The 21400-nt window shown below is 41.2% G+C and overlaps 1 protein-coding gene across 11 annotated transcripts in view; it reads left to right on the forward strand.

Annotated features, from left to right (window-relative positions):
* Positions 1 to 21400, forward strand: part of LOC310670124 (contactin-4) — a 506424-nt gene that overhangs the window by 337920 nt on the left and 147104 nt on the right. For 10 of the 11 annotated variants that reach the window (XM_083424800.1, XM_083424802.1, XM_083424806.1 and 7 more), the window contains one exon: positions 3823 to 3918. In XM_083424800.1, the coding sequence (XP_083280926.1) occupies positions 3823 to 3918 (96 nt within the window). Of the gene's footprint in view, positions 1 to 3817; positions 3919 to 18551; positions 18695 to 21400 lie in introns of those variants that run through there. The other variant, XM_083424801.1, reaches the window with a different exon arrangement.

Genomic DNA, 21400 nt, shown 5'->3' on the forward strand with positions numbered 1-21400 from the left:
CTTCATGTTACAATAAAGGATATTCCTACTAAACATCAGGAAAAACTTTGACAGTAAGAGCTGTTCAGCAGTGGAATGGTCTCCCTTGGGACTCTCCTTCCTTGGGGGTTTTTCAACAGAAGTTGGATGGCTATCGGTCATGGATACTTTATCAGAGATTCCTGCATTGCAGGCAGTTGGACTAGATGACCTTTGGGATCCCTTTTAACTCTACAATTCTATGAATGGATTATTAATGGTAGCATGATACTTTGGTGGAACAAGCATACAGTGTTTTACTAGCAGAGACTGGGGTAGAGACCTTTCTTGCAAAAATACAGTGGTATCTCGGGTAACATACGCTTCAGGTTACACACACTTCAGGTTACACACTCCGCTAACCTAGAAATAGTGCTTCAGGTTAAGAACTTTGCTTCAGGATAAGAATAGAAATTGGGCTCCGGCAGCGCGGCAGCAGCAAGAGGCCCCATTAGTTAAAGTGGTGCTTCAGGTTAAGAACAGTTTCAGGTTAAGTACGGACCTCCGGAACAAATTAAGTACTTAACGTGAGGTACCACTGTAGTAATAGCAGCAGTAGTAATAATACTACTACTAATAATAAATGCTGGTTTAACGATGTGGAGTTTATTTTCCTAATTGTACCAAGTGCATATTATGAGGGATGACTGCAGAAATAGCATCATTTATTAAGATACATACATTAACATACATTTATTAAGATGTGCTGATGGCCTCTTGTTCTAGTCTTATGAGCTCTTGTGCCCAAGATAAGATCTGGATATTTTTAACCCCCAGTTTCTTCAAAAACCACCTGTTACAGGAATAGGGCCATTTTTTAAATGGAGGGTGGGGCAGAAGTAAAGAGTGGCCCACATCCTTTATCAAAATGAAGATCCAACCAGTCCACTTTCATCTGGGAAGCTCACATTTTCAAAAGTATTTTATAATCACAGGTGTACTATGAATATGGATTTTTCCCCAGTATCAGCCATGGCTCATAGTCAGTGATAGACCTAGTCCCCATTGATCTGTCAACTTTTTTGAAAATATCCAGACTGCTAGCACTCACCTTTAATAAGACAGGTCCCTTTAGCTAATTCTGGAATTTCAGGAAATATTTCATGTTGTTCCCCTCCCCCCCAGCAATTACAGTTAGTTTATTTTGGGTGTTTGTGTCCCAAGTTCTTAGAGCTTTTCTGAGATAGTAGATCATTTCTCTGTATAGTTAGTCTCTCTCTGTCTCATCCTGTGCTCATCCTGCTCTGACAACTCTGTAAAATTTCTTTATTCGAAGATACTAGGGCTGCCTTGCGTCCGGAATTTCCCAGACATAGCCAAGATTCGTCTGTTGAAAATGGCGTCCGGGTGTAATTTTCAAAAAGTGGCTAAAATGTCTGTAAAAACCTGGGCGAATCACAGCCCATATCGGAAGTGTTGATTATTTGCCTATTTTCCAAACAAAACAAAACAAAACAAAAACTTCTCTCTTTTTTTGAGATTTTGCCCTCCCCAAAACTCTCCCCCTTCCCCAATTCCTTGTTTCAACTTCAAACCTTTAAGAGCAGAACTGTATACATGTCTACTCAGAAGTAACTGCAGTGGCTCTTACTCCGAGGAAAATGGTTATAGGGTTGTAGCCTTAACTTATGTTAAGAATTTTACTGTCAGTATAATTTCACCCAGATTTCTAACGAACAGCTTGTCCTAATTGGAGGGGAGAAATACATTCAGGGTTGTGGGAAGCACACCTAAGCAGTACTGCCAGTGCAACTGTGCTCTTAACAGGAATGGGGGAAAAATCAAAGTGGGATAAAAATCAAAGTTTAATTTATCACCTTTATAACAATATAATTACTTTCCAGCTGTTCAATACATTTATCTCCTGTGTATTTTCTTGGTTTTATGCTGTGCTGAACAACAATTTTGAAATCAGCAAATGAAGACTCAGCCTCTATAAAAGCCCCCTCCCCCAAAATAAAAAAATAAGAACCTGGGAATGTAAAAACAAACAACTATGTAAGATAAAAAGCCCCTGAGTTGATTCAGTGCTGCTGGAGCATTTGCCTTGAATTCCCTTGGCAGCTGATCAATAACTGGTGCCATTGGCTGGGTCACCAATAGTAACCTTGGCAATTAATAAGCTTAAGTGTAATACACAAGGCAGAGAAAAAGAATGTTTCAGAGTGCTTGGTTTTGGGACAGAATTTGCCATTTTGCAGTTTTCCTTCATACGGTTGTTATCACAACTTACTGTTGGGATGATAAATGCAAAACAAAAGGGGATTTTAGTTGTCATAGCTCATGAACCTCAATATACCCATGTCTAACTTACAATGAGGCACCGACATGAGTTCTCCCCATCTTTCAATTCTTGTCATTCCAGTGTCTTGGGACACTTGTGATGAGAAAGTTTAGTGTGCAAGATAATTCAAGAGTTAATCTCGGCCACCTCTTCTGTGTGAAATATTTGATCACATGTTTACTGTAATGTTGTATTTGGTGTCCATGAGTGGGCTCTTCCATTTTTGCAGTACACACAAAAATACCCATTAACCACTCAGCTACCCATCACCAGTCTGTAGGATAGGCAATTTATGAAAGCAAACTCAGAGTGAACTGAGGCAGATAGCGCGTGAACTGGGTTTCTGAGAAATGGAGCACAGATTTTTGAGTTCAAGGATCTCAGTGTAACTGAAGTACGCTAAAGTTGCTACCTATGATTAAGTGAACATCTTAAGTGTGTTTACACAAGCATGTGTGTGCAGTGAGTATTTTCACCCTTTGTTCCTTTTGTGCATTCTCTAAGAGCTCATTGTGCTCCATTCAATATGCTTTTTAAATTCAGGTGGGGTGAAGAGGGACACTTGGGAAAGAAGGGGCAAATCCCCACTATAAGGCCTGCCTGTGACTCACATTGAATTGACTCAGAAATGTACTATTTACTACTAAATCTGTCTCATGCGCACATACCACTTGACAATTAAAACCCCCACTTTATTCAATATTAGTCAGATTTCATCTGAAGCACTGCATACTATGTTGGGTAACACACTTTTAAGAACAAAGTAGATAAACTGGAATAGGTTTAGAGAAGAGAAAACCAGATCAGTAGTTGAGCTCCTATTGAGGGTATTCAGTGAGCCAACATGACAGTGATGTGGAATTGAGGATTGGAGTGATAATTCTGTAATATGGCAGCGGACAAAGCTGTATTGTAACTTTTTAATAAATGAGAAAAATGAGGGGGGAACTTGAGAGCATTTTTCAAATTCCTGAAGGGCTAACGCATGGTGTTTTGTTACCTTCTGCCCCAGAAGACAGGAGAAAATGGAACCAAGCTACAGGAGAATAGATTTCAGTTAAGCATTAGGAGAAACTTCCTGGTGGTTAGATGGTTCAATAATGAAACCAGTTAACGTAGATGGTTGGTGGTCTCCTTCTGAAAGTCTTCAAGACATCTCTTGGAGATTCTGTAGCGCTGGATCTCCTGCACTGAGCAGAAAGGCAGGTGGATTAGATAGTTTATAAGGCCCCTGCAAGTTTATCCCCCCACCCCCAAGAAAAATGCTTCACACAGATGTATCCTGAGTGTGCAAAATATGGAGGTAACCAGGTTGCACTTTGAACACTACTCACTCCCTTGAGGCAATAGAATTCTTGGGGGGTAGACCTTCTTGACCATCAGCAGTTCTCCTGCATGCCACCGCTTTAAATTCTTCTAGTGAATCTAAAGGCTTAATATCCCATCCCTTCTCATTTGGTTAGTGAGTGCCATAACATGTGTGCCATAACATTATGTGTTTATTTATCTATTCCCAATAGATCTTGAAAATTTCAAAACCAGGACAAGAAGTACAGTGTCAGTACGACAAGGACAAGGGATGGTTCTGCTGTGTGGACCACCTCCGCATTCTGGCGGTGAGTAGTATAAATGTCATCAGTATAAACTCCCTTGTCTTGCAAATGAGCGCTGGGGTTCTGCATGCCAGTAAACTGCATGTAAGCCCCACTGTGATGAATGGGATTTACAAAGGAATAAATATGCGCCATCAGTGATCCCTTAACTAGATCCACATGCTGCCACAGTGAATCATGGCACCTTTATATAAGAACATAATAAGAGCCTGCAGGATCAAACGATTGGCTCTTCTAGTCCGGCATCCTGTTCCTACACTGGCCAACCAGATGCGTATGGGAAATGTGCAAGTGGGACCTGAGCGGAAGAGGACTCCTCTCTCCTGCAGCCATTGATAGCCCTGTTTCCCCATGAACTCTTCTTATCTTCTTTTAAAGCCATCCAACTTGTTGGCCATGATTGCCTCCTGCAGCAGTGAGTTCCATAGTTTAGCTATGCACTGCATGAAGAAGTACTTTCTTTTAGCTGTCCTGAACCTTCAAATAATCAGCTTCACTGGATGTCCATGATTTCTAGTGTTATGAGTGTGGGAGATAATATTATTGCTATCCACCCTCTCCATGCCATGCAAATTTTTATAAACCTCTATCATATCACCTCTTACTTGACTGGTGACTGGGAGTGGCTGCCAGGACCATATAACACCAGTCCTAAAAGATCTTCCCTGGCTTCCATTACATTTCTGAACACAGTTCAAAGTGTTGGTGCTGACCTTCAAACCCCTAAATGGCCTCAGCCCAGTATATCTGAAGGAGCATCTCCACCCCCATCGTCCAGCCTGGACACTGAAGTCCTCCTCTGAGGGTATTCTGCTTGTTCCAAGACTGTGAGAAGCAAAGTTACAAGGAACCATGCAGAAGGCCTTCTCAGTAGTGGCGCCCTTTCTGTGGAACGCCCGCCCTTCAGATGTCAAGGAGATAAAGAATTACACAACTTTTGGAAAACACCTGAAGGCAGCTTTGTATCGGCAGGTTTTTAATGCTTGATGTTTTTATTTTGTTTTTAGATATGCCATAAGCCTCCCAGAGTGGCTGGGAAAACCCAGCCAGATGGGTGGAATATAAATAATAAAACGATTATTAATAATAAAATAATAATAATTAGCATTGGTGCATTTTTTTACTTTATTGAGTGGTAACAAAATATTTCTCATATCTGTTTTGTTTAATAATAGTTACAACAATTGCTTCATTATTAAAATGAAAACCGGGAGCAAATATTTTTTCAATGCCTACCTACATCTAAGTGTGAGAATAGTTGTTCTGAACCAGCTAATCACAGAATAGAGTCAGTCCTCGTTTGAAAGGAGCAGATGATACCTACTTTAGACTGCACCTTTTCTCTGTTTTCCAAACAGAGTCTTTTAAGATCTGTGGTCCTCCAAATAATAATAATAATAATAATAATAATAATAATAATTTATTTATTTATACCCGCCCTTCCCGGTTCAAAAACCGGGCTCAGGGCAGCTAACAACAAATTTAAAACACTTAATTATAAAATACAGTATAAAAACATGAATAACAATAAAATTAAAAAATCAATTTAGGGGAAATAAGCATTAGATAATCCCCAGGGCTAGCTGGCTGAATTAGTCCTACTTGGGCCAGCGAGGAGGCCAGGGGAGAATTAGCTGTGGGGTCTCAGAGTGGGTGATCTTCATAAAAGGGGAGGGAAGAGAAGGGAAATAAAAGATCAGGCTGAATTCAAATTAAAGGCCAGGTGGAATAGCTCTGTCTTACAGGCCCAACGGAAGGAGGTTAAATCCTGAAGGGCCCTAGTTTCATGGGACAGAGCATTCCACCAGGTCAGAGTCATCACTGAAAAGGCCCTGGCCCTGGTGGAGGATAGTCTGACTTCTTTAGGGCCCGGGACCTCTAAACTATGGTTATTCATGGACCTTAAGGTACTCTGCGGGGCATACCAGGAGAGCCAGTCCCATAGATACAAGGGCACTAAGCCATGTTGTTGAACTGCAACTTGCATCAGCCGCAGCCAGCATAGACATACATACATATTTTTATCTGTATGACATCTTCCACAGTTCATGCAATGAAAAAAAAATACATAACTATAACAAAACAAAAGTAGTCAGAAACAATAAATAAAACATTTAAAAATACCCAACCAAATGGAACAATTTCCACATAAATTACAAGATTTAAAATAAAGGTACATGAAACCAATAACAATAACAGCAACCCCCAAATAACATCCCAGCCCAAGAGCAACCTCAGCTTTTGTAGCTGGAGTAAGTCATGGTCCTGCCCTCTCAGGCCAGGTGGAAAAGGCCTGCCAGGCAGGGAGCAGGTCTTCCATGTCTCACAGTGGTTGGAATGATGGGAGTTGTAGTCCATCAATATTTGGAGAACCACAGATTCGTAATTCCTAAGGTAAATAGCTTCATACAAAAATATTTTTGTATGAAGAACAAGCTGGTGGGGCGTCGACTCCCCCCCCCCCCACATTGAGGGGGCCCACCCACATGACGTGCCTTTATTATTCATTAAGAATAAAAAAAAACCTTAACTTTCCTGCCCCCATAGCTGTTGTTAGGAGGATTCCTAATATGTTGTATTTTATATACTGTGTCTCCATGACTCTACTTATGTATGAAGGTTCCTTTTTATGTAATTTTTTTCTTTAAGAGGAAGGGGTGTTGTTTTGTTAAAGATTGGCTTTTTCTTTAGTTCATAAAAGGGTATTTTATGATTGATGGGACAAAAGAATTAGACTAATTCAAGTGCCTAATGTTAATGCCTTTGACATCCTAAATATAACTACTTATATAAAACAATATCCAGGTCTCTCACTCAAATGAACCAATCACTTCACACAGTGTAAAATGGTTCATTGTCTTCTGGGGATATGGGATGTTTATCAAAACCTGTTCCGTAATTGGAGCCAATTTCATTGATGCTGCTGCTGAGAAAATGAAGTTAACAAGGAAGTTGCATTAGCAACAGTCAAAAAGTCAATGTTTGCTGAGTGGCAGATGGCAATATGAAGAGACAAACAAAATGATCACGTTTCAAAGAGGATTTTCTACAAAAACAATTATAGTTAAGAGCATAACAAAACATTGGTTTCCATTGTTGCCTAAAAGATGATGTGAAATTGTGTCATTATGTTAAAGCAGGGTTTAAAAGATCTAGATCAACATTACAAAAATGCCTAATGGAAAATACTGCTAAGCTAACTTGATGCAACATCAACAGCAAGCGCACAGGGGCTCCTTGAAGTTGCTCCGTGCGGAGGCTTTTGCAATGTGGTACATGACAGGTAGCTATGAACCATAAAGAGAGGTGCACCCACATAGCATATTCATGGGAGACCTTTCCAGAAATTATATTTGTATTCAAATTTAAAAATAAATAATAAGAGTTTCCAAGAAAGAGAGAAAGGAAAAGTTGTAGGGTATAACAATACGGCCAACTGGTGCAGTTTCAGGCTTCAGGTGAGGTGCAGGGTGGAAGTTCTTGTTAAGGAAGCAAGAAGATGTTTAGGAGAGTAGAGCTATTCTTAGGTTTCAGATTTGGAGAAGGAGTGGTGCAGAATCACAAACTAATTGGGAGTTTGTGAACTCTGGAATGGGAAGACGAAAGGGAAGCAGGAACTTTAGAAATCAGGGGTGGAACTGATGAGAAAGATCTGTAACTCCAGAAGAAGAGATTTAGGGGGGAAGCAAAGCCAAGGACTATGGGGAACTCTGGTATGCCTGTGCAGTCAGGCCCCTGCTTTGCTTACCTTCCCAGGTAAAATAGAAGCTTCTTAAACCACAGTGCTTTGGAAAACACAAAATGGCTGTGAAATCTTGCAGAAAGTTCTGCGGTAAACTTTGGGATCAGCACTTAAGAACATAAGAAAAGCCTGTGGAATCAGACCTTAAGGGTAATCCTGGTACAGTGGTACCTCGGTTTACGAACTTAATCTGTTCTGGAAGTCCGTTCTTAAACCAAAGCTGTTCTTAAACTGAGGCATGCTTTCCCTAATAAGGCCTCCCGCCGCCGGTGCCCTTCTACTGTTCGTCTTCCGTTCGTAGACCAAGGTAAAATTCACTAACCTGAGCACTACTTCTGGTTTTGCGGAGCTCGTATACCGAATAGTTTGTAAACAGGGCTGTTCTTAAACCGAGGTACCACTGTACAGCATTATGTTCCCACAGTGGTCAATAAGTTACCTACAGAAGCCCATAAGTGAAATATGAGTGCAGCAGCATTCTCCTGTAATTAAACAATCTTAGTTAGAAGGGCTACAAAACACCCATCTCTGAAGCCTTGGGAACCACTCAAAGTCAGAGTTGAAAATACTGGATTGGGTGGGCAAATGGCCTGACCCCCTAGAAGATAAATGTTCAACTTTAAGTTTAATATTGCAGCAGAGACTACATTACTTTCAAATTTCGCCAGGAAAGAAATCCTTAGGCTACATGTTAAATGAAAAGCTTCCAGTGGAATTCAATGTCATGCTGTGATGAATGAACCATCTGCACAAGCTTTTCAGCTTGCCAGTCTTCTCCCCCTGACATGCTGTTCTGGGGGTTTTCCTGAACCACCCCACCCCCCCAGCCAAAACAACTTTCAGGGGGTACAGGAGGGGGAAAGAGGGGGAAGCCCCTTTGCACAGGGCTTCTGCTGATGAGGCTGATTAAGTGAATCCTGCCCCCATCTGTAATAGTGACAAGATGGTCTGAACAATGGGAGGACCAATAGTCATTCATTTGTAGGAAAGCATGATGTAAAGTGATTAGAGAATATAGGGGGGAGATGATTGTTCCTGTTCTGAGGTACCTAAGCTACAACATAGGAAACAACATATATCAAGATTTCCTCCCCTAAAACATATTTCTCCCTATCTTATGGCTCTCTTTGTGCATATTTCTCCCTATCTTATGGCTCTCTTTGTACACTAATCTTTCCCTTTTCAAATTATTCTACTTTGAAGAAGTGTTCATTTCCAGGCATTTACTTCTAACTCACACCTTTGAATGTATTTAGTCACTAATATTTGCCAAGTGATCAGAATATTCACACATCTAACATTTCAGGTTTTCAGTTTTAGGCGAAAATTCTTTGGTTTTGAATTTTACTTCCCCTGCTGGATTATTCCAGTGTAATTACGGCGTTGATGTTAAAGATACGCTGATAGTTTGCTTTCTGTTCACATAAACACATCTGAATAGGGAACTATGGTTTCTAAAATAAATGTCCTCAGAGATTCATAAGAGATGGACTCCTGTTATTAAGCTATCAGCAAGTAAGCATTTCTAGAACAACTGAGCAAGCATTCATATATTTTTATATGAGCCTCTTTCATGAGTTCCAGGAAATTTCTAGGGAATCCAGATGAAGAGCAGATAAGTTGTTTGTAGCGTGTGTGGTGTATTATGCTGTGAATTATCTGTGCACTGTTCCCTAAAGCATACTGCATCCTACAGACTTCCCCATCCGCAATAGACTTGGCCTAGGAGAAACCTCACTTATGCTAAGACCAGCAATGGGCAGCTATCTTTAACTTTGTAAATAAACTACATTAAACTTGCTAATACCTATGTGGAGTCTGAATTCAACTGTCAGGTTTCAACCAAGAACACATTGTGCATTTGTAATGCATTTGTACAACAATACTTTTACTCTTGTCATTGTTTACTATTTCATCATGGACAGACTCTGACCCTAACTCTGTCTTGGGATCAATCAGAATAGTGAGCCACTGCTGCATCTGAAAGTATGTAGTCTGCTTCCTGTTAGAATGGAAAGGGGCACCAATGCCAGTGCCAGATTGGCACAGTAGAAGGGCCCTTTCTAGCAAATGGGGTAGGTGAAGATGCCAGGTATCCTTGGGGGCTCTGCCCTGCTGTGCACCTTGCTTACAAAATGCCACTGTCAGTAGCTCCAAAAGAGGCTGCTCCTTCTGCAGAAGTCCCTGCTGCAGACCACAGCAGATCCTATTCCACTATACCCTGTCCCTGAAACACAGGGTAAGTTTAAGCATTATTTGGGGAGGTGGGTTTGTGTGTGTAAATGACAAAAAAGTACACATTGAAATGTTTCAGTTTGAGGCTCTCATGATCACAAGATCAAAATCAGCAGTGAAATTATTACAATATAAACTGATCCCACTCCTCTGAAAACAAACTCCTCTCACAACAAGTTGAACATTGGGCCAGTCATAGGGTAGAGAATATCTTACTCCACCACATAGCCTTGCACAGGATGGCAGGTTTTGTATCTAGTGTAGCTTTGTGGTTAAGCAAATAGCCCTCGACAAGCCATGATCCTTGAGCCACTCATGGTATTTGCAATGTGGTGGTTATAATAATAATATTAGCACCCCTATAGGTGATAGTAAGGATTACTGAGAGGCTGCACTTAAAATATAGCAAATAGTCAGAAAAAAGTGTTGTGTAAATGATATACTGGTGTTAATATCATTGACTGTACTCCCACTATTTTATTTTATTTTTAGAAATGCAAAAGCTGCAGTAACATATTCAGCCTCTTTGATCACCTAGTTAACCTTGGTTCATATAAAAAGCGGCAGAAATTATTGTCAGAAAGTCAGGTTAATTGTGGCATAAGTACGCACCAAAGGTTATTCTGCAATGTATTTTATTTTTTAAGGTGCCCCAAGATTCTCCTATATGTTTGTTTTTATTTTGTAGCAGACTTACACCCCTCTATATCAAATCAAATCATACCTTTATTGGCATCACAATATAAAAGTTTCAAATCTCTGAGATAATTAAAAGGACAAGGGTGAAGCTGCCAAGGATTATAGGGTCACACTGTGGTCATGTGCGCTTAGATATTCTGCTACACCCAGTCTATTTCCCGAAGGGATGGTTCGTTGGAAACCCTTTTGGGTGAAATTGTGGCTAAAAAGGAAGCTATTAGAGCAGTGGCATCTTTGTCCTGATCTGCCAGGAGAAACCTCATTTGATTTCTTCTCAGAGTTGTGGGCCGGAGAGCCAACATTTTACTCCGCATAAGTTGGCGAGGTCTTCTATGTAAAGGGCAATCTAAGAGAATGTGGTCCATTGAATCTGGTTCTTCTTGGTTGCAGGCACACAAATGGGCTTGGTATGGAGTGTGTGTGAATCTGCCTTTAGTCACTGCAGAAGGGAAAGCATTTAATCTCGCGAGCATAAAGGCTCTTCGATGGGAAGGGAGTAGTAAATCCTTTAGGTATTTGGCACAGGTTCCGTAGGGTGTTGTAATACCTAAGGCCTCTGGAGAACAAGGTCTCGGAGTGTGTGGTAACAAGCACTGTCTTTCATGGTGATTGATTAATTGGAATAAGTTATTTTCATCACATATGCTTCAAGGCTCTCGAGAGCAATGCCCAAACTCCGCATTTTGTCTTGAGTTGCTCTATACCATCTGGATGAGATGCGGTCTCAAGTGGACTTTTAGACAGGCCTTGATTGTAGAGAGCCATGCTTTGGTTTCCATCAGATGTTGGCCGGTTTCAGCACATAAGGTTAAATGACTTATGCATTTAGGGGCACCAAGGATCTTACGAAGAAAGGTCGCTTGGATTTATTCAGCTTCTCTACTGAATGCTTGTATCCAAATTGGAATACCATATAATAGCTTAGGAAGGACCTTGGCATTAAAGCTATTTATTGCAGCAGGGACCATCTGGTTGCCTTTGAGGAAGAAAAAATGGAGAATCACTGATGTAGTGCATTTTGCTTGAATAATCATTTGATGTCTCTGTGTTGTCCAGTTTAAATTTGGCTGGTAAAATATCCCTAGGTATTTGAAAGATTTTACCTGGTCAATGGGATAATTGTCTAGTCTCCATTTGACAACTTTTTAGAAAAAATCATACATTTAGATTTTTGTTAATTAATCATCAGGGAGTTGATCTGGCAAAATGAAGAGAACGGGTTCAGAAATCTTCTAAGGCCGACCTGGTACAGCCCTCTATATTCATAGGGGTGTCATTGTGTGTAATTGAAATGTTATTGTACATTAGGAAGAAAGTGGTAGGATAAATCCAGCATGAGAGAAAGGAAGCCAGCAATTTCTAGTTCTTGTGGTTTTCTTGCGGTAGGAAAATGTCTTTCTATTTTTGAAGCTAAAAGCTGTGCAGTGTAAATTGAGCTTGGTGGCTGAACTCTTGTTGTTGCTCTTGTTTAAGTGTTGCAGGAGGAAATATTAAGTGTAAATGTATTCCAAGCGATGGCTTGGTAACACCAGAACAGTGCCTCTGCTCCCACTCCAGGCCGGCATGACATGAGGGCTGTGAGATAAGTACCCATCTTCCCTGAAGGAGATCCTTTTGCTACCCATCTTATTGTATGGGTAATTAGCTGGTAATCATTCCACTCTCTCAAACAGTGCAAATTCAATTAGAAATATTGTTAATTGTATTAGGACTGATCTGCTACTTGACAAGCTCTGCAAGTTAACAAATGGGTCAATGCCAGTTTATACTGGCTGATGATCACTCTTACTAAAAGAACTTTGATGGCAACTCTTTGCAACCCCAGATTTTTTATAAATGAGCTTTGCAATCCTCTTCTTATGAAAGAACATGCTACAATAACAGTGGCTCCAGTAACAGCAGAGTGACCAGGGTAGCGGAATAGGGGAATGTGTCTCTCTAGCCTTGATATTTTACTCTATCCAGTGCTGAATGTGTTCAGAGGGTAAGTTTTTGGGTGGCCTGGCTGGAGAGCAGTGCTTCAGTGATAGACAAATTCAGCACCCATCTGCACTATACATTCAAAGCAGTATCATACCCCTTTAAAGAATCTTCACTTCCCCCAAAGAATCATAGGAAATGTAGTTTATTAAGGGTGCTAAGAGTTGTTAGGAGGCCCCTATTCTCTTAATAGAGCTACACTTTTCAGAGTTCTCTGGGGGAAAGGGATTGATTGTTAAACCACTATAGGAATTGCAGCTCTCTGTGTGGGCAGTAAGGGTCTCCTAACAACTCTCAGCACCCTTAATAAACTACACTCCTCTAGATTCTTTGGGGGAAGCTGCGACACTGCTTTCAACATATAGTGCAGATGGGGCCTTAGTTAGGGAAGTGGAAAAATTGGGGAACTTTCCCCAGTTGGTTGGGAACTTTCTTACAACCAACCTGTGAGTGTCACTGCTGACATTACAAAATAGTTAAGACAAGCAAACTGAGGAAGGAAAAGAGGTAGGAAGGAGAAAGAATGAAAGGGAGAAAGAAAATGAACAACTATAAAAATGGTGTTTAAACACTTAATTATTATTGAATAAATTTTAAGGTGCACTCTTGAATTCTTGTTGAAGAATGCAACCGATTCTCAGTGGGAATACTCCTAGTCTCTTCACTTTGGTTTCAAGGCCAATTATAGAGCACTCTGTACAGCATTAAAATGCTCTGCTACATTGGGGGGGGGGGATAAACCTTGAAAATGCCAGCTGATGTTAAATGGGCCAAATTGTCAAGTATTCTCAACATCAGAAATAGAATCAATACTTAACCAATAAACTGAAACTGACATGGGGACAAATAGAAGAAGACGCCTTCACCCCGGTATGGCTCCGCTTTATCACGTACACAGCCCAACAAGACAACGACAAGAATCTGCCAACAGCATATGAATCAATATGGCTAACCTGATTCAAAAACACCTACCCACCCTACTCACACATGAAAACAAAGATCACCACAGCCAATCACAAATGAACAACCACACCCTAGGCCAACCCCAGCCTCTCTCACCACCAAAGGTACACAAGTGAATAGCAGAGAACCTGCACAAGCGACGCTGACACAAAACCCCACACATATACTATGTAGAATAGAAGCATTGCCACCCAACCCCAACCCCACTCACCATGCCCCCTCCACCTCTTTCCCCCTTTTCTTCCTAATGTAACACTGATGTCTCAACAAATGAAACTGACATGTAGAAAATGTAACGAAAAAAGAGACATCGCACATACTTTTGTAAACCAAGGAATCTTTAATAAAAATGTTTTTTAAAAAAGAAATAGGATCAATGCAGTTAATACAGGCGGGATTTTAACGCACAGCGAGGTTGCTTTGTTGTTGTTTAATTCCTAAGCACTTCAAAATTATTATTCGGCTTTTCTCCTTTAAGGTAATAGGAAAGTCCCATCCATATATTGTGCTGCATTTTCATTAGGGAATAAATGTTTTGTCAGGTCAGTTAATTCATCCTGGGTGTTACGTAGTGCTGAGCAACATGATGATGCAACATACTGAAATTAGGAAATGTTGGGTGAGCTTAAGGAAATGTTGAAACGGACTTAAAATTTTTAACCATGCAAGCTGGTGAAATATAAGAAAACATGAAACCAAATTAATTTTTTTTTTCTTCCACCCAGTCCCACCCTCCAAAATAATGAGTTTTGATATCCTCTTCTCCATTAAACTTTCCACGCTGCAATATTTATGGTGCCTGAATACAGGTTTGTGTACACATATTGCAACAAATGGAATTTAGATGTATGCAATTCAGTATTAGATTGTAGATTTATGCCTTGCACTTAAACTGCTTATACGTTTAGTTATCAATAGCTCAAATTTCTCTTCTCTCATTGCTAACATTGTCACCTAAATAAATAAACCTTAGTCAAATAATTACCGTATTGATCCGAATATTAGCCACACCTTTAAAATTCAAGGGGGGGGGGGAAAGACCATATTCAAATATAAGCCTCTCCCTTCAAATTCCACAGGCACTCACACCCGTTTCGTTTTACCGTATGTCTGTTTCAGTAGCAATATCGTAAAAGCCAATTTTTGTAAGGTCGCGAATTTAACTTTAGCTTTTCATTATTAGAAGTTGGGGGGAAAGTGAGGCTTATATTCAGGGCAATACTGTATATGAGTTTTAGTCAATTAATTAATAGATTAGCTCAGGGTAAATTTGCACATAAAACAATAGACCTTAAAAAGGATGGGTTTTTTCTAGATAATCAGGCATGTGTTGCAGCAGGCATATCTTCAAAGACACAGGGGGAATGCCTCTTCTAAGATCGCGGTTGACATAGTTTTTATTGGCACTATTAAAAATAATGGATTAGATGTCCTTCTGTGAGCGGAAGCTCCTTTCTCCTATTCTATATTTACCTCAGGCTGTTGTCATGCAGCAGTTCGCTTCACTGCTGACAGATGGCGCTGTGAAACTGCAGCATAACCCTTCTGACAGCTGCCAGGCCACTATAGCAGCAGCTGAAGCAGGCATAAAAAAGGAAGAACAGTTGCAACAGGGCAGGGCAGCTCCTCAGCAACTATCTCCTACCTGAGCAGGAAAGCCATTTCAGCAGGACAGGTGTTGAGGAGCTGCTCTGGCCTGTCTGTGTTTCTCTGCAATTCCCCTATGCCACCATCCCACCTTTGCTTCTCTTCTCCTTGAGAGAGAAGGTCCAGTGAGCAGGGGGCATTGAAGCGGTCCAAATGGAGAGGAAGTTTGGTGAGGTCTAAGGGGAGGGGAATGGGACGCGGGTGGCACTGTGGGTTAAACCACAGAGCCTAGGACTTGCCGATCAGAAGGTTGGCGGTTCGAATCCCCGCAACAGGATGAACTCCCGTTCCCCGGTCCCTGCTCCTGCCAACCTAGCAGTTCGAAAGCACATCAAAGTGCAAGTAGATAAATAGGTACTGCTCCGGTGGGAAGGTAAACGGCGTTTCCGTGTGCTGCTCTGGTTCGCCACAACCTGGAAGCTGTACGCCAGCTCCCTCAGCCAATAAAGTGAGATGAGCGCCGCAACCCCAGAGTAGGTCACGACTGGACCAAATGGTCAGGGGTCCCTTTACCTTAAGGGGAGGGGCAGGGTTGGCAAGACTCGGAGGCAGTGGAGGGGTTGGCCAAGGGCATTGGAGGTAGGTGGGATTGACACTCTTTTGCAACTCTTGATAGCGGAGGACATTGCCCCTCCCCACCTGGCCTTCAGGGTGCAAGTCAAAAAGATTCCCCACCCCGGTCTAATGAAGATGCTGGGTTTTTTTTGGGGGGGGGGTGTCTGGCAGCTGAGGTTGTAGGCAGATTTGGTTAGCAGTGTGAGCAGTGGTGCTAAGTTTGAATCCCACCTTTTTTAAAAAAATGCTACTCAGTTAATCATAGTTCCAATTTAATTGACAGATATTCATAGGTTTCTGTTGTAACTAATTAAACATTGCAACCAAAAGTGGTGTCCTCTCATAAATAAAAAAAAAACCCCTCAGTTGAAACAAAATAACCAGCATGGGATTATACATGGTTATATAAATGCAGAAATGTTACTTGTTTTTCTTTACTTTCAAGAAAATGTGTTGTCAAGTGAATGTCAATGTTACTTCACGGGGGTTGAAAGTATGGGCAACATATTTCCTCTGTGCATGAATAAACTGGGAGAAATCACTAAAACAGCTTCAGTTAGCACAGTTGAAAGTTTTAAGCATTGCTTTGAAAGGGCATTCTTTCAGCCATAACACTGGGGCAATTACTCACCGAGATGTGTGAAATGTGTAACAGTGGAAGTGTTCCGGCTCTCTGCTTTATTGAGTGAGAGATAAAATAGGTAAACAGCACAAACCTAAATGGTACCTGGTGGCCCATTCCAAAGGACATCATGGGGAAATGTACAGCTAGCGTTGAAGTCTAGCTTCAAGAAAGCTAAATATGAAGTAACTATCTGATTTTCTACTTTTTTAATAGGAATATATTCGTATCAGATACAGAACGTTCAGGTTTAGCTTGTGGATAACTGCTTACATATATAAAAAGCACACACACCTGTACAGGTGCTGCCAGAAGAAATACATGTAGCTCAGTCAAGCCCTCCTAAACCTGCCAGTGTGGTGTAGTGGTTAAGAGCGGTGGACTCGTAATCTGGTGAACCGGGTTTGATTCCCCGCTCCTCCACATGCAGCTGCTGGGTGACCTTGGACTAGTCACACTTCTCTGAAGTCTCTCAGCCCCACTCACCTCACAGAGTGTTTGTTGTGGGGGTGGAAGGGAAAGGAGACTGTTTGCCACTTTGAGACTCCTTCGGGTAGTGATAAAGCAGGATATCAGATCCAAACTACTCTTCTTCTTCTTCTTCTTCTTCTTCTTCTTCTTCTTCTTCTTCTTCTTCTTTCTTCTTTCTTCTTCTTCCATCTTATACCTCTCACAAATTGGTCAAAGTCTTTGACTGCAGTCACATGGCAGGTTCCCCCCCCCCGGGGTGTGTGTGTTTCCCAACTGTTAATTTCCACATTATATTTGAACTTTCGCATGATATAAAAGTAACTATAATGGAATAAAGTGCAAGTTTAGCATTCATTTCCATATTATTTCCAAAATGATTTTTTTTTCCCCTGGATGCAAATAACACGGGAATGAACCTTCAGCTTGCACAATATTCTACTATAGTTCCAGAAGTGGCTTTTACAGCTTTGTTCACACTGCAGTTTATTCTGTTTTCCTGACATTTCCCCAACTGTTGCTATTTTGTGCGTTATATTTGAGCTTTCACACAGCATAAAAGCCACTTCTAGAAAACTAATGGGATGGAGTGGAATATAGTGCAAATCTAGTGCTCCTTTCCATGTTATTTGATTCTGGAGAAAATGTTTTGCTGCCCTCTAAGCCCAGAAAACTGCTGGAATTTCCTACAGTGTTTTTCCTGCCTTTTTCCTGCATTCACATCACAGCTGCTCATGTGATGAGCCTTGAGAAGCATACTGGCACGCACTGCTCTCTCTGTCCATTTCATGGCTTGAACCTTTTATTTATTTTTATCGTCTGACGAGAAAGTGTGCTATTATTATGGCAAAGAATGTCATGCCGACAAAGTAGAGGGAGCCTAGGAGAGTGCTGGAATGTAGAGGGATATCAATGACATGGAAGAATGACATGTTTGAATGACATTTACTGCAACTTGACGGTATAATGGTCAAGATGTGACGAAACAGGAGTGTGCGGTGTGCAGAAAAGTAATTTTTAAAAAATGGAAAGGGAAGCCTTATAATCAATTAAATTAACAAAGTAATTTGTTACACAGTAAACCCCATTTGTGAATGCAGCCTATGTGGAACTTAACAGAATGTGATTGCAGCTTTTCGGTTCATTCCCAGTAATATTCTTGGAAATGCTTTCTTTCCAATGTGCAGAAGTTGCTAGAATGTTGATATTTGAGGGTCACATTGTGAATAAGGCAGTGATGTAAGGAGGAGGGGTTTAAATTCTTTTGACATTCAGAAGCATTTTGTAACAATGCATCGCTTAACCCAGGCATAGGCAAACTCTGGCCCTCCAGATGTTTGGGACTACAGTTCCCATCATCCCTACCTAACAGGACCAGTGGTCAGGGATGATGGGAATTGTAGCCCCAAATATCTGGAGGGCTGGAGTTTGCCTATGCCCGTCTTAACCTTATCAAGACAATAAAGCTTAGCATTACTTGCAAAATTAGATACCACTAGCTTCTTGTGGCTTGGATCCTAAGAATCGTGTACTCCCCTTATAGAAGTTGCCTCACCCTGATTTTGCACATTTTTCTTTCCCTCACTCACCCTATCCTAGTGTGTCCCCCAGGAGTGTCCCCCTGGCCCTCTGGATGAGCTTTCTGGGGAGCACAGGTGTCTGTAGGGATGAAGAGGAGTATGGAAAATTCCTTTCTGTGAATTTCCTTTTGTTCATGGTTTTCAGGATCGAAGCCGTTGTTCTGGAAGGAAACAACATTACTGTTAAAGAATTAATTATGACATTATCCAGTCAGAAATGTCAGTGTAAGGACCTGTTTATTAATGTTGCCATCACAATTTTTAAGACAGCTGTTGTCTGCAGAGCAGGTAGGGGAATCTACAGTTATGAATTTAAAACCATATGTTTAAATTCAGAAGGGTTAGGGTTATGGTGTTTTTTATAAAGTTCGTGGCTTGTTCACTCATATTTTATGAGATGCCACAGCCAAAATTTAAATGATTGAGAATGCAATGTTGAACACTTCTCATAAGGATAAAATGAGCAAGACAACCATTTATCTTCCATAATCCCCCCCCCCCAATTGTTCTTACCAGATATAGCAAAGTAATTAAAGGTAAAGGGAGAAATGTTGCTATTGCTTTTGCTTGTTTTTTATGGTTTAGACTCCCGCTCCCCAAATGCTCCATGAGATTTCTAACAGAAGGTTCAGTATTATTACTATACCTGACCAGTCATTAATTTGTTAGGAAGACTGTTTATCACTAGCCTTTATTTTCACACTATGTCATGGTCCATGCCCAGAGGTGGATTCAAGGTAGCACAACCAGTTCCAGCGCTATAGCCACCAAGCCCAGGGGGCGCCACAGGGAGTTACAACTATGGCATAGTGAATTAAGCAGAACAGAAGTCGAGAAATAGGAGGGGCAAATTTTGGCCTGTCACAGGGCTCTACTGAAATTTGAAAGACTAAAGTTTGCCCCTGTCTTACCTATCAGTCTTTTAGTGACAACTCAGTGGGTCTATATAATCTGAGGTTCCTTTCTGTATATAAGCATTACAAAACAACCAACTAGACAGAAACATAGAGGTGGTCGGGGTGGAAAGTGCCACGTTCAAATAAACATAGTCTATTCTGGAGTAAGTGATATTTTCTCCTTATACTAATGTGGGTGACAGAAGGCTGAGATTTCGTAAAGTTTGAAAAGGTTCATAGTCTGAAGCTGCAAACATAAAAGATTTAGTCAGGGTGGTCTCATGATGTTTTCTCCCTTTTTTCTGTAGTATGTAACCAAATACATGATATTTTGATATTTTGCCAAAAGTAATAACCTTATCCAGACTCAGTTTTTCCAATTTATTTATTAATTCACTCTACTTTCTCTAAATTTAATAAGGTATGTCAGTTTTGACAGTACTACATTATTTCAGAGCCTTGATTTATTTTTATATCAACTGATGGTACATTGTCTTTTTCTCCTCTTCAGAATTGTGCCATAAGCAATTTTGCAGCTACTAATAAGATAGAAAAGAATCTGTATATTTCTAACTAGATATTCTCCCAAGGAAGCCATCAGAATAGCTGCAGGGTGTCTCCATCACATTTAAACATATATATTTTAGTGGTTCAACATATGTCTGCTTTTTTAGCATATTAGTTTAAGATGACAATTTGAAGAGATGCATGCTGTATTTCCTTTATGACCCATTCAGCATCCTTACCTATTGCTATTCTTTTAGTGACCAATCAGTAGTTCTGCTTTGCTTTGATTGTAGAGCAATATTGTGACTTGTGCCTCTTGATTTAGTATCTACCGTAATTCTCTGCAATCCAGAAATCAGAGCTGAAGAATCCCTGACAGGTGGGCATCCATCATCTGTTTTAAATCCACTATCTTCTGAAGTACTTCATTCCACTGTCAAACAGCCCCTAAGTTCTTCCTAAAATTTAGTCAGAATCTCCTTTCTTGTAATGAGTCCCCATTGGTTTGGACTCACTGGAGCAGCAGGAAACAAACTTGCTCCATCTTCCATGTGGCAGCCCCACAAATATTTGAAGATGGCTATCCCATCTAGAACTCATGAACATCCAACAAAGTTTACCATGTTGGGAGATTCAGGGGAGATAAAAGAAAGTACTTATTCATGCAACATAGTTAAACTACAGAACTTGCTCCTGCGAGTGATGGCCGCCATATTGGGTGGCTTTAAAAGGGCTCCCTGGAAAAGACCCTGATGTTGGGAAAGATTGAGGGCACAAGGAGAAGGGGACGACAGGACAAGATGGTTGGACAGTGTTCTCGAAGCTACCAGCATGAGTTTGACCAAACTGTGGGAGGCAGTGGAAGCCAGGAGTGCCTGGCGTGCTCTGGTCCATGGGGTCACGAAGAGTCGGACACGACTAAATGTCTAAACAACAACAACAAAAGGGCTTTAGTCAGATTCTTGGAGGATGAGGTATCCTTGGCTTCTTACCATGGTATCCCTTTGAATTTCAGTTGCTGGGAAACGTAACTGGGGAGAGTGCTGTTGTGCTCAAGTCCTGCTTGGCAGGTGTCCGATAGTTATCTGGTTGGCCACCGTGAGAACAAGATGCCGCCTCGTGTGTGCCCAGCTGCACTCAGACTTCCTCCACCTCCAGGTTCACCCCTTAGCTTCAGTGAGCGTGCTTCTGTTTTGTGTGATCAAACCCATGGTGCTGTTCCTGTAATACCACTGCGTTCTCCTCGCTTCCTTGTGAGGCACATGCAGGATTACCTTTGCAGCCTGAATATGCCTATGCACCCAGTCCCAGAAGCAGAGAGCAAGCCTGAGCACAGAAGCTGCAATAGCAGCACTCTCTTCAGTAACATATTTGATGCAAAGGAGAAGCTCAAAACAGTTCTGGAGAGGCATCCAGCCTTGACAGGTCAGCAGCAGTGGTTCTCCGGAGGCAATGGGGTCATTGACAGTTGCCCCATCTTCACCACCTTTGCCACCAGTGACCTTGAGAACTGTTAAAAAACAAATAAAAAGAAACCAGCAGCAGCAGTGAAAACCCGGCCAGGTGAAAGCCCAGGAAAACATGGTTGTTC

The sequence above is a fragment of the Podarcis tiliguerta genome (assembly GCF_965153285.1).
Source record: "Podarcis tiliguerta genome assembly, chromosome: 2".
Taxonomy (NCBI): Eukaryota; Metazoa; Chordata; class Lepidosauria; order Squamata; family Lacertidae; genus Podarcis; species Podarcis tiliguerta.